Source organism: Myotis myotis, unplaced genomic scaffold (genome assembly GCF_014108235.1).
Source record: "Myotis myotis isolate mMyoMyo1 unplaced genomic scaffold, mMyoMyo1.p scaffold_m19_p_3, whole genome shotgun sequence".
NCBI lineage: Eukaryota > Metazoa > Chordata > Mammalia > Chiroptera > Vespertilionidae > Myotis > Myotis myotis.
The window spans coordinates 196,984,830-197,005,416 of record NW_023416335.1 but is presented as its reverse complement, the minus strand read 5'-3'; the positions used below and the strand labels follow the sequence as shown (position 1 = coordinate 197,005,416).

General features: G+C 41.6%; 1 protein-coding gene across 16 annotated transcripts in view; it reads left to right on the top strand.

The window, feature by feature from the left end:
- The window catches only part of ANKS1B (ankyrin repeat and sterile alpha motif domain containing 1B), an 839,347-nt gene that overhangs the window by 773,252 nt on the left and 45,508 nt on the right, over nt 1-20,587 (top strand). For 8 of the 16 annotated variants that reach the window (XM_036299861.1, XM_036299850.1, XM_036299848.1 and 5 more), the window contains one exon: nt 15,209-15,283. The exons of 5 other annotated variants lie outside the window; for them this stretch is intronic. In XM_036299861.1, the coding sequence (XP_036155754.1) occupies nt 15,209-15,283 (75 nt within the window). The remainder of the gene's footprint in view (nt 1-15,208; nt 15,284-20,587) is intronic. 3 more of the 16 variants (XM_036299862.1, XM_036299851.1, XM_036299855.1) reach the window with 1 other exon arrangement.

Sequence of the window (20,587 nt, the reverse complement as noted above, 5' to 3'; positions counted from 1 at the left end):
TCTGATAAAATCAGTATTCTGCCTCAAATTATCTTAGATGAATATGTGAGAAGCAAAATTGAGTTTAGTACTAATAGCATTTTTTAAACCACTGAGAGTAATGATGTAAACACATCTAAACAGTGGGTTTCCTATTATGCTAAAAACATAGCTTTTCAAGCCTGTGATTCTAAATTGGACACTTTAGCTCAGAAGTTCTGAAATGTTCCCCTATTTCCATACACCTAATAAATAAACGTTGCATTCACAGTTATATAATAATACCTAAAGCTTTTAAACTTTTAAAATACTTTCACATCTGTTATCTCATTTTAGCACAAACAAGGTATATACTGCACAACCATTGATGTGCGTGTAGCACATGGCAGATCAGCTTTTTAAGTCGAGTGCTGTGGGGATGAGATAGTAAATGAAAATATGGGGAAAATATCAGAAGGAGGAAAAATACTTCCAGTTCTTACAGCGTAATCTAAATCTTTAGGAATATTCTTGAATGATATTTAGGAGAAGTCAAAGCACTCTTAAAGTGGATACTAATAGGGGGATAAATGAATACTAAAGAAGAGTAATGGAATTAATAAGGTTTAGAGACCACATTTTCAAACTTATGAAAAAAAAAGGAAAAACAGTTCCCTGGTGCAAAACTTAAAACACTTTATTAGAAGGCCTCCATTTACAGAAAATATTTAAGGAAAAATGAAATAATGCCTCTATTTTCACAAAATAAAGACTTCTAAAAGGAAGAGAAATGCATATTTTCGCACAACCTTTGGCTTAATATTCATGAGGAAAATTCATAATGTAAAGGTCTTTGTGCTTTGAACACTCCCATCGAAATGAAAATATTAATTTCTCCTAGGGCAGTGGCTCTATCTGATGAGCACAACGCTGAAAGCAGGCATGAGCCACATTTTAAAGGCAAGGAGACTGAGAAACTCCCTGCCTTGGTCCAGGTAGCAGAGCCCATAAGAAACCAAATTAGAATTTGCTAGGAGCAGTATGTGAGGCTCCTATAAAGGCTTTGTCTAAATTGCTTCTAAATCATAGAAAGTTGATTCAGTTCAAAGTCTAGTATTTTCTCATCCAAACAGTACAACTTAATAAGTCTGACTAGATCAATTCCTCCTTTATTTGAAAGCATTTTTACATATTATATTAGTTCTACAAATATTCTTTTTTAAAAATATATATTTTTATTGTTTCAGGAAGAAGGGAGAGGGAGAGAGAGAAAAACATCAATGATGAGACTCATTGATCGGCTGCCTCCTGCATGCCCCACACTGGGGATCAAGCCTGCAACCCAGTCATATGCCCCAACCGAGATCTAACAGTAACCTGGGTATAGGTCGACACTCAATCACTGAGCCACACCGCCGGCTGGGCCAAATATTCATTCTTTTGTTAAAGGAAGAGAAATGGAAACAGCCATACAGAAGTCCTGCCCTGACCAGGCCCTGCCTGGGGTTCCATGTGCTGTCTTTTAGTTAATCCTCACAGCAGGTCGCTCTGTAGTGGAGGAAGTGCAGGTGGGTGAGTGCTTGGCCTCACCACCAGCACATAGCAGAGCCAGCACTCCAGCTCTGCTCTGCCGGGCCATACCCTGCTGCCTCCATGGTCCTGATGCCCTGTGGGCTGCCTCTGTTTACAGTGATATAAAATCTTTAATAACAGTTCAACAAACACTAATTTCCCACATGCTCTAATAGATCACACTTATGTAGGCACAGCGAGCAGATTGAGCATAAAATCACTAGTAGTGGGAACTTACTGAATCAGCTCATGGTTAATCACCACGAAACCCTTTAAATGCAGAACTACAGTGGTTATTTGTTGATCCTTTCGGTGGCAACCCATCCTGTACCTCCTGGTAGAACTCTGCCCTTCTCCCGTGTTTGTGAAGAGCTCCGCACATAGGTCTGGGGTTGCTGCATTTACAGAGAAGTTCTTGTGGGATTCTCCAAATAATGGATGCTGTGTCTTTAGTGGCTTCCTCAGCTGGTGTTCTGATTTGGTTCCTCTCTGGCTCTGTGACCTGTACCAGGTCATGCGGTTTCTCTGGACTTCCGTTTCCTTGTCTTTAAAATGTAGATAATGCCTGACTCTCAGGTTTGAGTGTGTCAGATACGATGATTCATGTGAAAGTATATTTCAAACCATAAGTCACTACATGTTTAGATGATATGATTAGCATATATGACTGTCAGCCCCTAATTCAAAGGTCCTGATCCATCTTAGGGCCAGTTAATGACAAAGCTATCAGACGGCTATCCATTCTATAAACACAATCACTTTTGTTCTGGTGTTATCCGGGCTTTGAATGTATATTGAAAATGGAATTGGAATTTTCCTCTTTATTATTTTAATTGTATGAGTATGAAGGCTGCCAAGGAGCATCTGCCATGATGGAGACGGGATCTGTGCAGAATGATCATCAGAGCCAGAGAAAGGAGAAGAGAGATGGAATAGTCCCCTGCAAATACAGGTTACCAAAGTCTGTGGCAAAGGACACCCCATAGTATTAGCATGATATCACTGTAACAGGGTGAGATAAACCACTTAGAAGGAAATTTAGAACTTGTTTGAAATACACAGTACACAGAAGTGTTAGCTGGAGAAGCCTGGGTAGCTCAGAAAGCCACAGGGCAAATGGCTGGCCATCTCTGGAAAAGAAGGAAGATCATAATTTATCCTTTGATACTTTCCCTGGGAGGGAAAGCCTATTGCTCCTAGGACTTCTTCCCACTGTCTGACATTATGGGGATTTACAGGCTCAGCCTGCAGAAAGTAGCCCAACTGTGTTAAGAGCAAGAGCGTTTTAGGTGGTTGTTTCCCCACAAACTACACAAGGTTTCTTATTCCTGTGTTATATCAAATTATTTTAATGCCCATAATTAGTGGGTATTTTTTAATTCAGATTTTCATCACCTATCCACTACTTAGAAAGGCTTAGCCTGTCCTTGACTTTAACATTTTCTTCCATGCAGGTGTAAAGACCCACTTGTGATGCTAAGCACAGACAGATAATATATAACCAAAAAAAAAAAAGAAGGTTAAAAGAATAAGCTCAGTAAGCTCTTCCGTCAGGAACTCCCCATTTGACATCCTGTCACATTGACAAGCTGACACACCAGCTTCAGAGGTATCTTGGGATGCTGATGATATCTGTGCCCGGTTCCGGGCCAGGGACTAGACCACCAGCCATCTACTCCTAAAGGCATCTCCCCAGGCAAAAGAGGAAAACTTTGCTCTCATACTTGAAACAAACCTGATGGTTGTACACTTTGTTTATTTATGTGGACAGTTAATTGCCTTTTCTCAACATAGACGTTGCTCTCCCTGTGACAACCTGGGGTTGGAAATTCCAATATGATGAGTGTCCTTCAGGCCACCTTGGGATATTACTATCATGTTCATTGGTCTTAAAAAAAATAATGGGAAGAAGTAGGAGCTTTTTTAGGTTTTGATACTGATCTTAGAAATCTTGGTTCTTTTATTCTCTCTCAAGCCCATCCGTGAGGCAAATGAGGTGGCCAGCGGCTTACTCTGACTGATGCTGGGCAGACCGTAACACCACTGGTCATTTCGCTAGGGAAGCTCTGATGTCTGCCCTTCCCTCCAGGCGCTGGGATTTAGCCAAGGTGAATGTTTCCAATTAAAACCAGACCATGGATTTTTTTTTTTCCTTTAATCAGTAGAAAAGATCCTATTTTCACCGGAATAAATAAGAAATCTGACAGTCTATAAAAAAAACCGTTTCGGTGGCATTGACCTTGTGATATTTCATGGTGCCTTAAGCTTCTTCACAAAGAGGCACACCAGGCTATTTTTCCACTTGTTAACTTTTCGGAATGTTTCTCATTATATTCAGTCCAGTTTTTGGGTTCACAGGGCAGAGCTTTGGCTGGTATAATCTGACCTTGCTAAATTTTCAAGGGTAGGAAAATTCTCTTAATCTCCTTCTCCCTCTTCCTTTTCTTTTCTCGGTGTTAAAAAAAAAAAAAAAAAAAAAAAGCGAGGATTTTTTTTCATGTCTAGAGGAAACAGGGCCAATTATGCAGTGCTGTCTGAGTTCATTGCGTTTATATATGACTAAGGTAACATATTAGTACAGACTCTTCTGGATGCGTGCAAGTAACAAGAATCCCACTCCAGATGTTAAAGCATAAAAGGGCATGTATTTGAGTCACTTCACTGCGGAGTCCACACAGTCCTGATCCCGGTATGTCTTGCCCTCGGGCTCTGCTCTCTTGTGGGCTAGCTCCTTACCCAAACAGGCTTTCTCTACATGAAAGGAGTGTCGAGTTCCAGTCCTGCTAAACTTGAACCTATAAGAGAGAGGGCTTATCTTTCTAATAGTTCCCCCAAACGTCCCAGGACTGAGTCCCATTGGTTCAGATCAGCCTGGTTTGGATCGCTTATCTGTCCTGAGCTAATCACAAAGACAGGAGGCGGGTGACTCACCAGGCCTCGGTCACATGCCTGGAGGTGGTTGTAGCTCCACCTGAACCACATGGACTGAGAGGGGTGGGAAGGGAGCTCCTCCCATGGACAGTCAAAGGGCCATGGCCAGAAGTGGGTATGGTTTCCAGGCAGGCTGGGATAGCAATGGTGGGTACCTGAATAAACCCATGTTGACTTTTGAATGAGAACGTCTGATGGAAAATTCGTATATTGTTGCAGCTATTGGCTTCATTTTTTCATACTTAATTTGATGAGTTTTTTAAAAATACCCGATTTGAAGTAATGAGGTCAGGGTTAAAAATTCCATCTCTGGTGTCTGTTACCTCTGTAATCTGGAACAGGCCTCTTAGCTACTCAGAGTCTTTGTTTTCTCTTCCTACAGGGAGAGTAATGCCCACCTTACAGCATGGTTTTGAGACACAAGTAAAGTAATATTTGTCAAGGCATTTTACAAACTATAAAGCTGTAAGTTTGGGTTGTTTTAGATATTATTATTATTTGAGATAACTTCTAGTTTTCTACATTATGCTTTTTCACCTGCAACTGGGAATAAATGTCTTTTAAAGTAAAGCTCATACTATTTTGCTGTGTTCTACAAAACCATTTCTGTTTTCCAGCTTGTAAGCCCAGACTAATACTTGTGCTCTGATACGGAAACAGTCATTTTTAGGAATGCAAACACAGTACAGGTTCTTATCGTGTTGTAACCTAATGAGCACTGGGGCACTTTGGAAAGAATTTAGGGATGATATCCCATACTTACTAGTAAATACTTTTAAGTACTCTATGAGTTAGCATATATCAAAATATATCATACTTTATGTTAAAATATTTTATTTCTCTTTAAAATGTTGGCTATGTAAGGGCAAGGCCCGACTGATCCTTCCTGGGTCACTTGTTAATTCCCTATAATAAGCACTCTGTAAATACTTGTTGATCAGATTACTTTACACAAGGTTATAGGCACCAAAAAAAAACACGTTTCTAGGACTGCGGACTGGACATAAATTGGGGTGGTCTCAAATGTTTTTAGAGAAATAAACTACCGAGAACTGAGTGTGTCACCTACCCAGCTTGACAGGTGGTTCATGGTCATCATTGTCAGAGCCCGCACTGATTAGTACAACTTTATAATGAGGGACTGGGACACAGAGTTTATGGTGCTCATTCTAGGCCACACAGGTCACGAGCAGAGCCAGGATTCACACCCAGGCCTTCACCACTATGTGATGAACACCCGTGTTGTCTCTACAAACTGGCCCATGATACCCTCTGGAAACTCTAGAGCCCCAGAGGGCTCCAGTGCCATGTTTTGAGTCCTTCAGCAAATTCTGTTAGTAATATCTAATCCCTGATGTAAATGTGAGGTTAGTAGAGAATTAAACCTCTAGGGGAGCATTGGACAAACATTGTATTTGAAGACAATCCTTCACTCTGGACATCCCATTTTTCATCCTTTCCAAATCAGGGACAGCAAACAATTGCTTCATGTCAAAAGCTGTGAAATGAGGTGACCCCCTTTCTGTGTGAGTCTCTATGTTAATGAGTTTTGAAAGCAGCATCACACAGGTGTTTGTGCATTAATACCCAGAAGATTCTTCTGTTAAGGGAAAGCGGGATTTTTGTGTGGGAAGGGGCCAGAAAATGCCTCTAGTCCTGCCTCATGATGCATCACCCTCTCTAATGCATCCTTAACAGACGGCCACGAGCTTCTGCTTAAACTTGTCCCTGGAAAGGTGCCCCCCACTTTGTGAGGCAGCTCCACCATTGGAAAAGTTCTAATTGGTAGGACTTTCATCCTATATTAAATTGAAATAAGCCTTCCTAGAATTCCTATGTAGTTACACTGTCTTCTGAAACAATGAAGAAACCTGCTCCTTCTTGCTGAGAACAGTTCTCTAAGACTGAAGACAACTTGCTGTCCTCCCCTCACTATATTAACCATAGTTAGCTCCTTGCCAATATCATTCTGATAAGTGGGATGTGGGCTACACAGCATCCTGATTCCCCAGTTTGGAAGTTTTCCAGCCTTTGTTAATGGCCATGAGTCATAGCTCCCTTCTCAGCCTTCAACAGTGGTGTGTGTGTGTGTGTGTGTGTGTGTGTGTGTGTGTGTGTGTGTGTGTGTGTTTAACCTTAATGCAGGATTTTGCATTAACATTATTACTTTCCAGCTAAAATATTTTTTTCAAGTTTACCTAATAACCCTTCTACCAATGGCTTTTTAAAACTTGGCCAATACTCTGTGTATCAGTGATCCTTCCTGACGATGTAATAATGTGCTCATTTTAAAAGCTTACCTCAAAAAAGCACATCTTTCAAGTGACCCTACAATTTATCGATTTCAGTGCTAAATGGACAGAACTGAGGGGGAAAACTGTAACGTCTACCAGAGACCTCTTAGGTTGGCATCATTCAAGTTAATAGTTCAGCTAGACCTTTTTTTAAATGTTTTCCACAAGGATAAAATGAGGAAATAAGGGGATCTTGATAAACATCCTATATAATAAAGGGCTAATATGCCAATTAGACCGAACAGCTGAACGACCTTCCGGATGAAGCCAGGGCTGTGAGGGCCAGCCTAGGCTGCAAGGGCCGAGCCCCTTGCATGAATTTCGTGCATTGGGCCTGTAGTCATTGAATGAATGGCTTTGTCCAATACTTCTCTTCTTACCAGAGGCAGGAAATGGTGTTGAGCCTACAGTTAATAAATGGGTTTAAATAAAGAAAATGACAGCCTCAGCTTGCAAGAAAGGAACATAATGTATATTTTAAAGGGATGTTACAGGCAAAGAACAGCATTACTTCGCAAAATCGAGTTTCTTTGCAGCAATTCATGTTTTGATAAAAAGCTGATCACTGCTTTTCTGAGTGAGTTATTAATATTTCTGCTTTTTAGTGGTCCTGAAAACTGTACGTGATAGCATCCAAACTTTGAGGTAGAACAAGTAAAATAGCCCATATTGCAATAAGTAGCATGATCCCAATTGACTTACATTCCCTGAAACACCCAGAGAACCTGAGGAGCTGCCCAGCAGAATCTGGAGTTAGTGTTCTATTTTTCTTTCTCTGCTCTATTTTTTCATAAATAACTCTGTAATTTAGGTTCACAACTGTCATATTAGGAATGCAGGTTATATATTATCTCTACAAATGAATAACAGGAATAACATAGCCTATAGTTCTCTCCTACTTTGGCAGCTAAGAGCTTATTTTATGTGCTATCAGTTCCAGAATCAGAGTTGGAAGGAAGAAAGGGAGGGAAGGAGGGAAGGAGGGAGGGCAACCGTAAACTTGAGCAGGCTACAGGTAATAGCAGAATATATATATGATGCCAGTGTACTTATGATGGGACCAAACGTGGTGTTTGCTAGTATTACTTCCTCCCACTTTTGCTAGATTGATTATGGCCGACACCAGCAATAGTGGGTCATATATGGAGAAACGACTGTTGGCCTGGCTTTCACATCCAACAGGTGATTACCGATCTGTCCAAGAATTTCCCTGTAGACATGGGGAAGGTCACGATCACAAAGGTTTGCAAGGACTACTCTTCAGAAAGATGGAGAAATGACAGGAAACAGCATTTTCTTGAGTCCGGCATTCCCTGCAAATAAAATAGTTCATCTGAATCCTTTGATTAAAAGGGTCAGTGGGGTATGGTGCCAGGTGGGTATTAGACTTGTTGGGGGAATCACTTCGTAAGTTATATAAATGTCTAACATTATGCCGTACACCTGAAACTAATGTAATATTGAACGTCAGCTGTACTTGAAAGATTTTTTTTAAATTTTTATTATCACAATAAAAAATATTTAATTAGTTAATTAATTAATTAAAAAGTCACTGATAAGAAACCCTGAACTTGAGTCATTCCCGGTGTAGTTGAGAAGAATCACATAATACAGTTGGTTCAGGGCCTTGTACCTATCGCACAACTCACCTGAGAGGAGAGAAGGAGGATGAGTCCTGTACCTGCAACAAAAGAGATGATAAGATGCTGGCCTGCAGGTAACTGGGGAGAGACAAGAGGTTGCAGTTTTCTGGTTTCCTGACCCGCTTCATGTAGTGCCCCTGGAACAAGAGGCCGAGGCCACGGGGCTGTTCCTGCGGAAGCAAAGATGCACCCGAGGTGTTTGAGCTGGATTTGCTCGACTCTGTCCTCTGTCAGAGCTCATTTCATTTTAGTCCCAGCTCCAGGAGCCACGGAGTCTGCTGGCTGCTAGCTGCTGGCTGTGGGCTGTGGGCGGAGGCCTCCTTGGTTGGGGTGCCCTTTTTTCTTTTGCCTTTGAAGCTATTTTGTTCGCTCTTCAAGTTTGTTTTTTTATAGAAGCGCTGTCATCCAAGAGAAGAAATCGACTTTATTATTCTCCTTTGGCTTTTGCTCGGAGCCTTCCCTATTTCTTGTTGGATTCTTTCTGGTAAATTTCTGAACACCCCGTACTGTGAAAGAATTAAGACCAAAAAAGAGAAGAAACAGGAAAAGTCCATTTTTTTTTTCAGGGCTAGAACAAAGCAAAAAATTCCTCTCTGAGAGAATCTGACCAGCAGGCTCTATTCATACAGATTTCTTTATTAAACTAGCTCTGCAGCATCAGCCGACTCCGGAAGGTCTTCAGAGCCTAATTGGAGTTGTTGAGGTGATGGAAGTATTGTTAGCTTGCTCCATTCCAAGACCCACCATCGGCCTCTGAATCCCAGTTTACTCCTAGTCCTGACAATAGAAAAAGGGTGGTGTCCATAGCAATTTCCATCCCACAGTCATCCACTAAAAGCCAGGTGGATGCCTACTCACTTTGCAACCCAAGCCGTTAAATGAATGTCCGGGTGCCAGGGAGACAGGTTCTTGTGCTCTGAAGTTTTTTCAGATTTTCAATTTCTGCTTGAAAGAGAAATCCCTTTACGGTGAGGTCAGCGTAGACTCGATTTGGATATAAAATGCTGGGTGCTCAGGGAAGGCCTCTCTGAGAAAGGGGCATTGAAGGAAGTGAGGGCTGGTCCTGCAGTCTGTGAGGAAGGACATTTCCGGCAGAGGGGAAAACACATGCAGAGGCTTTGAAGCAAGAATGTGCTTTGCTGTTCAGAACCAAGTGGGCAAGGGGAAGAGTAGTAGGGAGGAGGGCGGAGAGGGAAGGCGGGGATGGTGCCAGAGGATGGAGATCCTTGCAGACCATTGTTAGGATTCTGAATTTTCTTCTTAAATGGAGCAAAGTGGCATGACCTGGATGGATCATTCTGGCTATTGTGTTGAGAATAAGGACTAAGGGGGCAAGGATGAAAGTAGACCAGTTTGGAGGCTAATGAAATAATCCAAGTAAGAAAAGGTAAGTGATAGGAGGGTGAGAAGATTTTAGGAGATTCAATGGGAGTTCCTGCTGGGTTGAGTGCAAAATGGGAGTAGAAGGATATTTGCAACTGGAAAAAGAATATTTACACCTGGAAAAAGGGGGTTGGTATTTACTAAGAAAGCTTAAAGCGGAGTAAGATAATCAGGAGCTTGGCTCCGAGCATTTAATTTAAGGGTAAGATGCCTATTCATCATCAAAATAGAGCGATCAAGAAGGCAACTGGATATCTGAGTCTGGAGTTCAGGAGAGAGGTCTGGGCTGGAGATACAAGTTTGAGAGTTGGGACTGGGCGAGACCACCTCATATAGCCAGAGAGGGAAACAGGACTGATGGGATCAGAGGACGATCAGATCCTGGGAACCAGCAAAGGAGGCTGAGAAGTGGAAGGAGTGATCAGCGGTGTCAGATGGGTCAGGGCAAATGAACCGGTGGATCTGGCAGAGTGACGGGTGCTGCGAAGAGCAGTTTCGGTCGAGTGGGCTCGGGTGCAATAGGAAAGGGGAAAGTGGAGACTGTGTGGATACCTTTGGGGGAGTTTGCTTCTTAAAGAAGAGCAGAAATTGAGCAGGATCTCAAGGAGGATGTTGGGTCAAGGGAAGAAGTCTGTTTACTTGGAGTGGAAGATGTTGCAGCACTTTTTGAGAATGTTCCAGTAAAGGGGAAAAAATGGATGATGAAGGAGAGCTAGCTTTTATAAACTACATGATTGCTACCAGTTGAGCAGAAAAGAAGGCCACCTTTAGGAGGAAAACCTTGGAGATAAGTAAAATGCTTTCATTTTATTCTTAGATTTCAATGCAAATATGTTGTATTTTCTGAACTGAATTCATGATAACCTGAGAGACAGATGGTAGCAAGAGCAAGATGTATGTTGTATTTTAAGAAAATGTTTCCAGAGTCAGGAGGCAGGTCTGAACTAGAGATAAAATTAGGCACCTTCAAATTTCTGTTGACTTCATCATCAAAGAAGTAAGCATTAAAGTATTAACTGTATCTCAGTTATAAGGCTACTTTATTTTTACTTAACCCCCATTTATTTGGCTATCATGATGATTCGGGTTCAGATAAACTACATTCGCCTTTCCAATATATGTGGAAAAGGGATTGAGAGAAAATTAATAAGCAAATGAAATTACAAAGGGCTGTTTAATATCCTTTTATAGAATTGTTTCCAAGTAGCTCTATAAAATGCAGGCATGCTAATTACAAATGTTCCTACTCTCGTCAACCAAGTTGGCCACACTTTTTCAGCTCTTACCAGGAAAAATGAGAACATTTCTAACAAGAAGTCTGCAGGGTTGGTTTCTGGTACATTTTACCAGAAATGTGTCTGCAGTGACTAGTTGAAAGGCACAAGTGCCAACAACCACCTGGACCAACTACAAATGAGAATGAATAACATGAATGAATGTTCCTGTAGTGCTTTACCACTAACCAGAACATCTTTGAACACATCCTCTGATTTCATTCTTCGGTCCACATGCTTGAGAGCCTTCTGTGTTCCAAGCAAATGTCCTAGGAATTTAGGTCCTAGAAATTGTGGAAAAGGTATCTTTCTCATGAAGCTTGCCATGAGCTGCACCACAAACTAGTGAGATATGTAGGTCAAGTACTGTTATTATTCATCTTTACAGATGAAGACATTCTAAGGCTTAATTAAAACTCAGATTTAAATCGCTACCATTCTAGGAATTGGAGCCTCGGGTGAAATTTTATTACTTATATTTTCTTTCTCAAAACTTCAAAACTCGGTGCTTTAATACATGGTATACCCTGAAATATCATCTTCATAAATATAATGAAATTCCACAGCAGAAACTTCTGTATTTAAACCATTTATTCCAGCACTCAGTGCTAGAAGAGCCATTTCATGTGATAAAGTCACAGCTGGTCCACCTTAAGTTACTGCTCTGTGAGCCTGATGAAGCCTTTCCTGCCAACAGAATTCTGTGATATCTGAAATATATCAGCTTTTTACAAAACAACCTTCATAACTAAAATATAATTAACTGCCTCTATTATAAACTATTTTTAAAATATAACATCTTACCCTTTGCACTGAGTCACATAATTATTAGAAATGAGGAAGGTTTTACTTTTTCTAAGTTTAAAACATAGCTTGTAAGTGGAAAATAGTCATTGTTACTTTAAAAGATATGTAAGCCACATATGAACTCTGTCTCTTCAGTGTATATGACTAGAGGTGGGGGGTTTTCTTCATTGAGAAAAATTTTTATATTAATTTAAAAATACTTAACTATGGTGTGAGACCCTCTTTTTCCTCCTTAACTCTCTGGTAACTTTTAGGGACTGTTGGAAGATATATTCAGGTAACCGGATGCAAAGTGGGAATTTTCCTGTAAATACTGCACATTCTAAAGAGAAAGATGCAACCTGTTCGGGGCTTACCAAGGGGTGGTGAGCCTGCCCTCAGCTATCAGTCATGGAGCAGAAGATCAGTGCTGGGAAGGGCAGAGAATGGTCTGAGCCACTGTGGAAAGAGATGAGGCTTTCCTGCCTTCATGGGAGAGGAGAGAGAACGTGTCCCCATGCTCTCCAAGCCTGGTGAGAGGACCCCATGAGGATACTTACCAGAGTTGGGGAGCCTACAAGAAGGGGGAGCACATCTCTTCCCACAGTTGGACTTCTGGCAAGCAGATCATGTAGCACCAACCTGAGCTGAAAAATAGAGAATTGGAGAGAGATGTCCTGGCAGAGAGGGGAGTGGTCGCCAAGCAGCCTGCCCTGCATGAAAATGTTGTGTCCACGTGATGGGACCGGGTATGCAGAGGGAAGCTGGGCTTACGCACTCTCCCAGCATCCCACCCAAGGTGTGTGCATGTGTTCGCAGAGGGCTGAGTGGAGGGAGCCAAGCTGGAGCCAGAGCTTGCGCGTCTGGAACTGTGCAGTGGGGACTGCACCCTCCCCTGAAGAGCCCTCCAAGAACTCATGTGGATACAGTACAACCCGCAGGGCTGTGCCTTCAAGAGGGCATCAGAGGCCAAGTTAGGGTTCCCCTGACAACCAGTGACAACCGCAGAGACACCCAGCCTCCGCCAGATAAGAAAGCCCCAAGCCCTCTGTACCCTCCTCCCCAACTGAGCACAGGAAGGAGGCAGGGCCTGGGGCTGGGGCAGCCAAGGTTGACCATGACCCCCAGGTTTGGTAAACCCCCAAGACTGGCCTGTGGTGAGGGAGAGCAGCGTTTGAATCAGATAGGACATTGGAGTTTTATTCAAAATGGATTCTTTAAGACTCAAAGGGACCAGGAAGTCATGCACTGTTCCCGAAATGTCAGCTGGCCTGTTGCCCATCTGGAAGGAGGGACTGGGCATGGCCCATGTGGGAGCGATGAGGAGAAAACAATAAAACATTCAGGTGTTTGAACCCCAGAGGAATTGAGAGAGTTGAGACTGTTCCATGAACGGGTCCCATGTATATATAGGATGTCCCCCAGAAATGTATATACACACTTTGAATAATTATAAAAGCAGTCTTTATTAAACTACAGTTCATTTTTGAAATTGAGCTATCAGCTATTAAAGTGTGTATACATTTTGGGGGACACCCTGTTATATTTGTTTTAGGATCAGCAAAACAAGTTCCATGTAACCAGGGTCCCTCTGCCTTCCGGTGAAGTCGGTCCCAGGCCTTGCTCCCTATCCCGTCAGGCTGACGTGCATGACACTCCCATGTGACCTGAGCAGGCCACTTTACCTCTGAGAATGTTAGTGTCTTCATCTGCAGGTGGCAGGCGTCCCTGGGCCCCTTCTAGCAAGTCTGTGAACATGGTGGGCGATGTGATTTACAGGAAAGGATTAGCTCAGACCTGGGGGTGAGAGTGCAGAAGGGTTAATGGCAATCCTGCGAAGGAGTCTGTACCTGTTAGGATGCTAATCCCACGGAGGCTAGGAGTGAATATATTTAAATCAGATGGCGGCTATTGGAGACCAGGCTGGGGGGATAATGGGCCCAAGACTTAAACTGCTAGGGATTTCATTTTTGAACAGTAGGAAGAGGAAGATGCCCTGTGGAAAAAATGACATGAAGTTGAGAGAGGGAGCTGAGGAGAGCAGAGCTGGTGTAAGTGGAAGGTCATTGGAGGTGCCTTTGGTTAGACCCTGGGGTTCTTTCTTGCTTAATAGAATGCCAGTTACCCAACACTCTGTCCCCAGCGAGCCAGAAGGGGTGGAAAGCAAAGCTGTACGTATGTGCAGATGTAGCTGGAGAAAAAGATGTTAAATTTCTGGTGAGCATTTCTGGGAGGGTTGGGATGGGGGAAACATTTAGCCGAAGAAGCTTTCTTTCCCTTGAGCCCTTGGCCGGTGATGTTGTTCTTTATTAGGTTTCTGAACTGTATCGCGGGTACGTTTTTATCTCCTTCCTGCCCTGATCTCTGCACTCCTACTCGTGAATTCTCAGGGTGTCCACAGTGCTGGCTGAATAAGGTTATTCAGCAGCTCTGCTGCTCTGAGATTCCATTTCATGATGTCTTTTAGGGATGGAATTCACTCCTTTTCAGGAAAAGAACTGCAAAGGTCAGCCAGGCGCCTAGCCACTCTATTTGGCGGTTTCTACTCTAACTCCTGCGAGGGGCTGTTGGTCAGTTTGGTCCTAAGCAGACCTCATGGCCTCCGAATAATTGCTAGTTATTAGATTGGCAGTGGTATGGTGGAGAGAGCGAATTACGGAGCTGATTCATTCAAATGCTGTTCCCCAAAGCTTCTGCTTGAATTACAGAACTGTGCTTCCCCACCCCCAGCCTCCTTCCCGCCACCTGTGCCACCACACACTCCCAGGGCCGGGCGGCAGGCTGACAGTTCTCCCCTTGTTAACCACAGAGATTTGCCCTTGAGAACTCCAGAGGGAAAAATATCACCTAGGTTTATCGAACGGAGGAGCAATGACTAAATCACGAAAGTCATTTTACTGCATTGTTTGCTTGTGGTCATTTGAAGATAAGAAAATAAAGATGTTTGACGCGTGTTAAAGGTTTTCTCCCATCCTTCTTGAAACTATTGATCCTCTGAAATGATGTGAAGAGGGAAACTATTTCCGTTCTCTTCAGCAAAAGTAAACCGCAGCTGGCTTGTCCCAGCATGATTGGCCATTTCCCTTGATCTAAAGCTAACACCTAAATGCTCTCTTTTTTTTGCTTTTTTGTTTTTTTCCTAGCCAACCCAAAATGTTTTTAAGCAAAAGAATGGCTTAGAAGTCAATGATTAAACCTTGGGCATTTTTTGAGCTTCTTTCTTTCTTTCTTTCTTTCTCTCTTTCTTTTTTAAAGAAATGTGATTCTTTGCTTTTTATTATTTTCCTCTCTCCCTTCCTTGATGCTACCTTGGTAGCTGCCGTGTTTTAAATATTGACAAGATGAGATAGTTTTCTGTTTATATCAGCAGTCGTCTGTCTGTGAGATATGGACGAATCAGAACGCTGGATTCCCTTTCTCAGCCATCCATCAGGTCCATAATGTAAGGTTACAAACGGTTGTATTCTTGTCCTGAACTTGCGCTGTGTGATGTGTTGCAAAGTGTTGTCGGTGGCCGCAGGGACTGTGTCCTGGCAATGCAGAAAATGCGTGATGTCTAATGACTCCTGAGATTTTTATTTGTGTCTATGATACTTCGTTCACTGTGCCTTGTGACCAGTTGACGTGCAAACATTGTCCTAAAATGAGAAACATGCTTGGTTTTGAAGTCTACAGTTAAAATCTGTCTCATGTGAGTTTTGGCTTTCATATCAGGTGTCTGTGTAACTTGCTTTTACAGGAAGAAGGAAAAGGGTAAATAGATATATATATATATATATATGTATATATATATATATATATATATATATATATATATATATATATATATATATCGGTGTTTTTCTTCCCCATTTTGTACTTCCCCGTGTCCATGGGCTAGTCAGCCCGCTGTGTCTAACAGTTCTCCAAGGTTCATGCGCTTTACTAGTGAGAAATATTGGTGTGTGAGTTGCATGATATTCCATATCCGTTTTATGCAAACGTGGGAGGAGGCGAGCCAGGGGAGGCACTGTTACAGCTAAAAGTGGTTCTCAGCCTTTTGCATCTGACAACACTGAATTGATCTCTGGAATGTGGAATCATGACCCATTTTACTCCGAGCTGCTGAATAGTATTCAAATGTTCACACTTCACCAAAATTCATTTGTGTTTGGAAAGGAAACATTTTAATGTTTGGGTTTTTTCCATTTTGTTGTTTAAACTACAGCCCTGTTTTCACATCCTGTTAAATTATTCCCGTTGACTAGCCTCCCGTCTGAGAGGCTGTGACATTTGGTTGAGAATCACAAAGCAGAGCTCGTGGGGCGGCATGCGAGGGGCCTCTCTCGGGGTGCCACGCCAGTGCACCCCTCCTCCTGTGCATGGGACTTCTGGCTCTTGAGGACCAGGGGAGGGGGGTCTAGATGTTGCCTGGTGCTGGTGCTCTGAAGTCCAGCAGTTCCTCCTGAACCTGCACATGCTAAAACATGCTTTCGTGTTCAGAAGTGGCCATCTCTGCTCTGTATCATCAAAAGGAACAAACTCATTATAACCAACTGCATTGGACCAAACTAGCATTCTTTATTCTTTTTTTTTTTTTTTTTAAGGAATTACAACAGCATCCTGCTTTTGTGTGTGTGTGAATGTTTGAAGGAGGCTTTTTCTTACATTCACATTCAAGTAGCCGTATACATATTTATAAGCAGAGCGCTATATGTAGCATTCTGCAAAGCCTTAGAGATAACAGAAATTAAAGGTAATCACAGAAATCTATGTCTGATGTTGGGGGGAGCCCGTCTCTGACATTTGTCAGAATTATTGAAAGTGAAACCTTAAAATAGCAGTTGTCCTTTAAAATCATTTTAGTTTTCCATTAAGTGTTTTTGAAGAAGTAGGAAATAATGTTTGTTAATATTCGGATCTAAATTTACAAGCAGGTAGGTGGGAGCAGTTCCTAGTAGAAGAGATTTAAAAGCCTCAGTTTTTAAAAAGCCAATTAAATTCTAATTTAAAAATATAAATTTAAAAAAAAAATAAGAGAGGGCTTGGGTGATACCTTCCTGGGTGATGCCTTCCTGTCGTGTTAGAAAGCTAAGTCATAGCCATGGCTTTTACTTACTGGCATCCTTAGGGAGTAAATAAATTTCCTCAAGAAGAAAATAAGAATACAAATAATGCTTCCCCCTTTGTATTCTCAGAGCATATAGAATATGTATTATCTTCAGTTTCCTTTTTTAGGGGAGAAAACTATACAATAAAATATTTCAACGCCTGCCTTAGGCATCTGGTACATTTGTACTGAAACCATGCAGCTTTGCCACCTTTTGAAATAATACAAAGTTTAAAAGCTGCTTTAGACTCTGCCATGCAATAAAAACCTATCTGTAGACTTCTGTGAATTATTTTCCTGTGTTATAACTAAATTCAGCTCCTAGTTTTATGTTTTTCAGCTGGTGGTCTGAGACACTTAATTTAATGACATCGTACAGGGTATGACCCAATTATGATCCTTCAGATTCAGCCCAACTATGGATTTCTAGTTGGCAGTTGGCAAATACCTGTTACACAGAATCAGTTCTCCATTTAAAATTCTAATCTCAAATTCTGTTTTTTCTTACTGGGGACCGAGCCCACCACCCAAGCATGTGCCCTGACCGGGAATGGAAACATGACCCAGTGGTTCACAGGTCAACGCACAACCATTGAGTCATATCGGCTGGGCAAATTATACTTTTTCTTTCTTTTAGAAGGTTAATTTTTCTTTGAGTTTGAAGGGATAGTTAATAAAGTACATTTTCCTCTGTATAATTGATATATCCTAAAGGAAATAAATAAATACATACATGCCAAGGAAATGATGTTTTAAGCCATTGCCCAATTATTGAAATATTAAGATCATTTAATACAAGAGCCTAAAAGAAAAATGTTCTCTAGGTATTTTAAGCTCTAAAGAGGTAGCCTGAACACATTTAGGAAGAGTGGCTTGAATTATTTCCATTATTCTTATGTAATTACTTAAGCTTTTTAAAGAGTACTGCCAGTCAGTGGTAGTTTAAAATATGATGGAATTTACCCCAGACATTTCCTACTTCATTTTTTTATTCTAATTAAACATTATTGCTTCATTGGACCCATGTTTAGATCTACTTTTCATTAAAGATAAAGTTTTATTATAAATCATTATTTGAGGCCAAAGACCTTTTAGGTCTGTTTGATTTTTATTTTTATTTTTATTTTTATTTTTATTTTTATTTAGTGAACATTTTTAACTGAAAGATTATTAGTTCTTTCAACTTACCTGAAAAAATATAGGTATTATCTAGGTACCAATGCACTATTTAACAGAAGCTAATAGTTTGAATTCATTTTACATATAATGCCAAACCCCAGATAGTCAGTACCCTGCCCAGCTCCTCCTGGCTCATTCCTGCTGTAATTCAGCCTCCAGGAGGGCTGAGACCGAAAGCACCCTTGTTCTCTGAACTCTTTTGTTCCTACAGTCAATCAACCAGGGGAAGCTGAATCCCACCCAAGGGCTAAGGCCACATGTGCCCTTCACCACAGTGTGATGCCAAGTCCATCCGTTCCTGTTAAATTAATCCCAGAGGGAAAACGCAACACCTGAGATGAGTCTTCTAAATATTCTTAGCTCTAAGGTTTAAAACAAACAAGTTGATGAATATCCAGGAAGAAAAGAAATTTATTTTCTTACCAATTCAATATTAAGAACACTTTTCCCTCAGTTTGAAAATGAATTTCTGGAAATAGCACTAAGTATAACAAAACTCAGTTTCTATTTCCAGAAAGGTAGATTCAGCCACGTAGAGAATTTCAAAATATTTGGACTCGAGCAATGTTTCAAGGCCAGAAAGAAAGTAAAGTAAGGATTATATTTCTCTTCCCTATAATTACCTCCCCCAACCCCGCAGGGGAGGTCCCGTCTGATCACTCTGGATTCAAAGCAGGTGGTTTGTGATTTCTGGACAAAGTGAAATCCTAAGAGCAGATGATGCTGTTGCCAAACAAAGTTAAATGGATGTGCCACTAATTTCTTCAAGTGGTTATCTCATAAGAGATCGGGGTGATTTCCAGATGGAGGTGGTATGTGCTGGGGCCTGTTATTCCCAAAATGGCTGCTACAGTTTATGCTGGATGATGTAAATATTTGGATTAGCATTTGGCTGTAGTTCTGCTTTAAGTGTATGGAACTCACATTGAAGTTCAATTATAAAAGTGCCTGAGTTAATGAAACAATTAGAGAATGAGTTTGCATATGATTTGCATGCTTAATATACTAACACCTGAAATGTCCCCATAACTCCAGCTTCGCCCCACCCACTCCTCCTCCTGCAACCCATCGTGCCCCCAGCTCCCGCCCTGTCTGTGTAGGCTGTTGTGAAACTGCCTGCTGAGCTCGGCCAAGGTTCCTCAGCTAAACGGTGACAGGGCTAACGTGAAGATCTGATGCTTGGTTTGAGCTGTCACTTCAGCAGATGCTGGATCGAAGGATCTTTTGATGCCAACCAGCTCCTTTTGTACCATTCCACGGAGTTGTGTGCAAACTTCTGTTGTTCCGTTAACAGTGTTACCTGTGACATAAATGTACAACACCTGTTACTATGTTGTTGTTGCTCTATGGGGAGGGGGAGGGAGACGGGGGAAAGTTAATGGGGGAGATGAGAGGATGAAATGATAGGTGTTGGGAGAGCTTTTAATTAAGTACACATCGCTGCATGTTTCCAGAGAGAGATTGTCACATAGAAGTTGTTACACTCAGCCTCAAAATAACATTGAAATCTACATAGCCTACATTTTTTAATTTTATACTGGATTTTTTTAGACCAAATCACAGCCAGTTGCAATGAAGACTGGAGAAATAATAAAGAGCCAGATGTTTGAGAAAGAAGGAAAAGAAATGATCAGAATAGGAAGTCAGGGGAAAACTTAATGCTAAACTTAATTGCAGTCAGTTATAGTTCTTACGTAATAAACATTCATATAGCTATAAAGAAAAAAACTCAAGAATGAATCAGGGATGGATCATAAAACAGACCAAAAAGCTAAAATAGATATCCCAGGTGAAGTCCTAACAGTATCCACAGATGGGAGGATTGAAGAACCACATCATCTGCATGTAAATCAGCAACTGGAAGAAAACGAACTCACAGAGTAGCTCAGATGAGAACATGAGAGAGGAGTGAGAGGGGTTCTGACTGGTCACACGCTCCAGTGAGAAGCCCGGGAAAGAGCATGATACGAGTGTGCTCTTTCTGGGACTGGGGTGACTCATCTTAAAGAGAAAAGCGTCAGGTTCTCTCCTCTATGAAAAGGTCTGTGCATTCCCAAGGGACTCTAAAATTTTCTTCTGGTTTTCCAAAGCCAGTTAGAAACTTCCAGAAGACAAAGCCTGTGCCTAACATGTTCCAGCATTGGCAGCCACCTTACAGGCCACTTAATGGAAGTCCAAAGTGCACAGGAAAAATTGGAATGCTGGTCCTCTTTCCCAAAACACACATCCTGGAGAATTGTGGTTATTAGTCTTTGGGAATCTCTATATTCTTTCAGAGAATTTAATGAAAGCTATGGACTTTCTCCTCCAAAACACCTACATCCAAAATGTTGCATTGTTATCCCTGACTCCTTGAAAATCCTACTTAAGGAATCCTACAGTGTCAACCCATATGCTAGTACATGTAGGGAACGTGGTCCCTAGCCAAAGTTTTGCTTGGTTTGGGAGTTCATGAGACCTTTTTATATTCTTTCATCT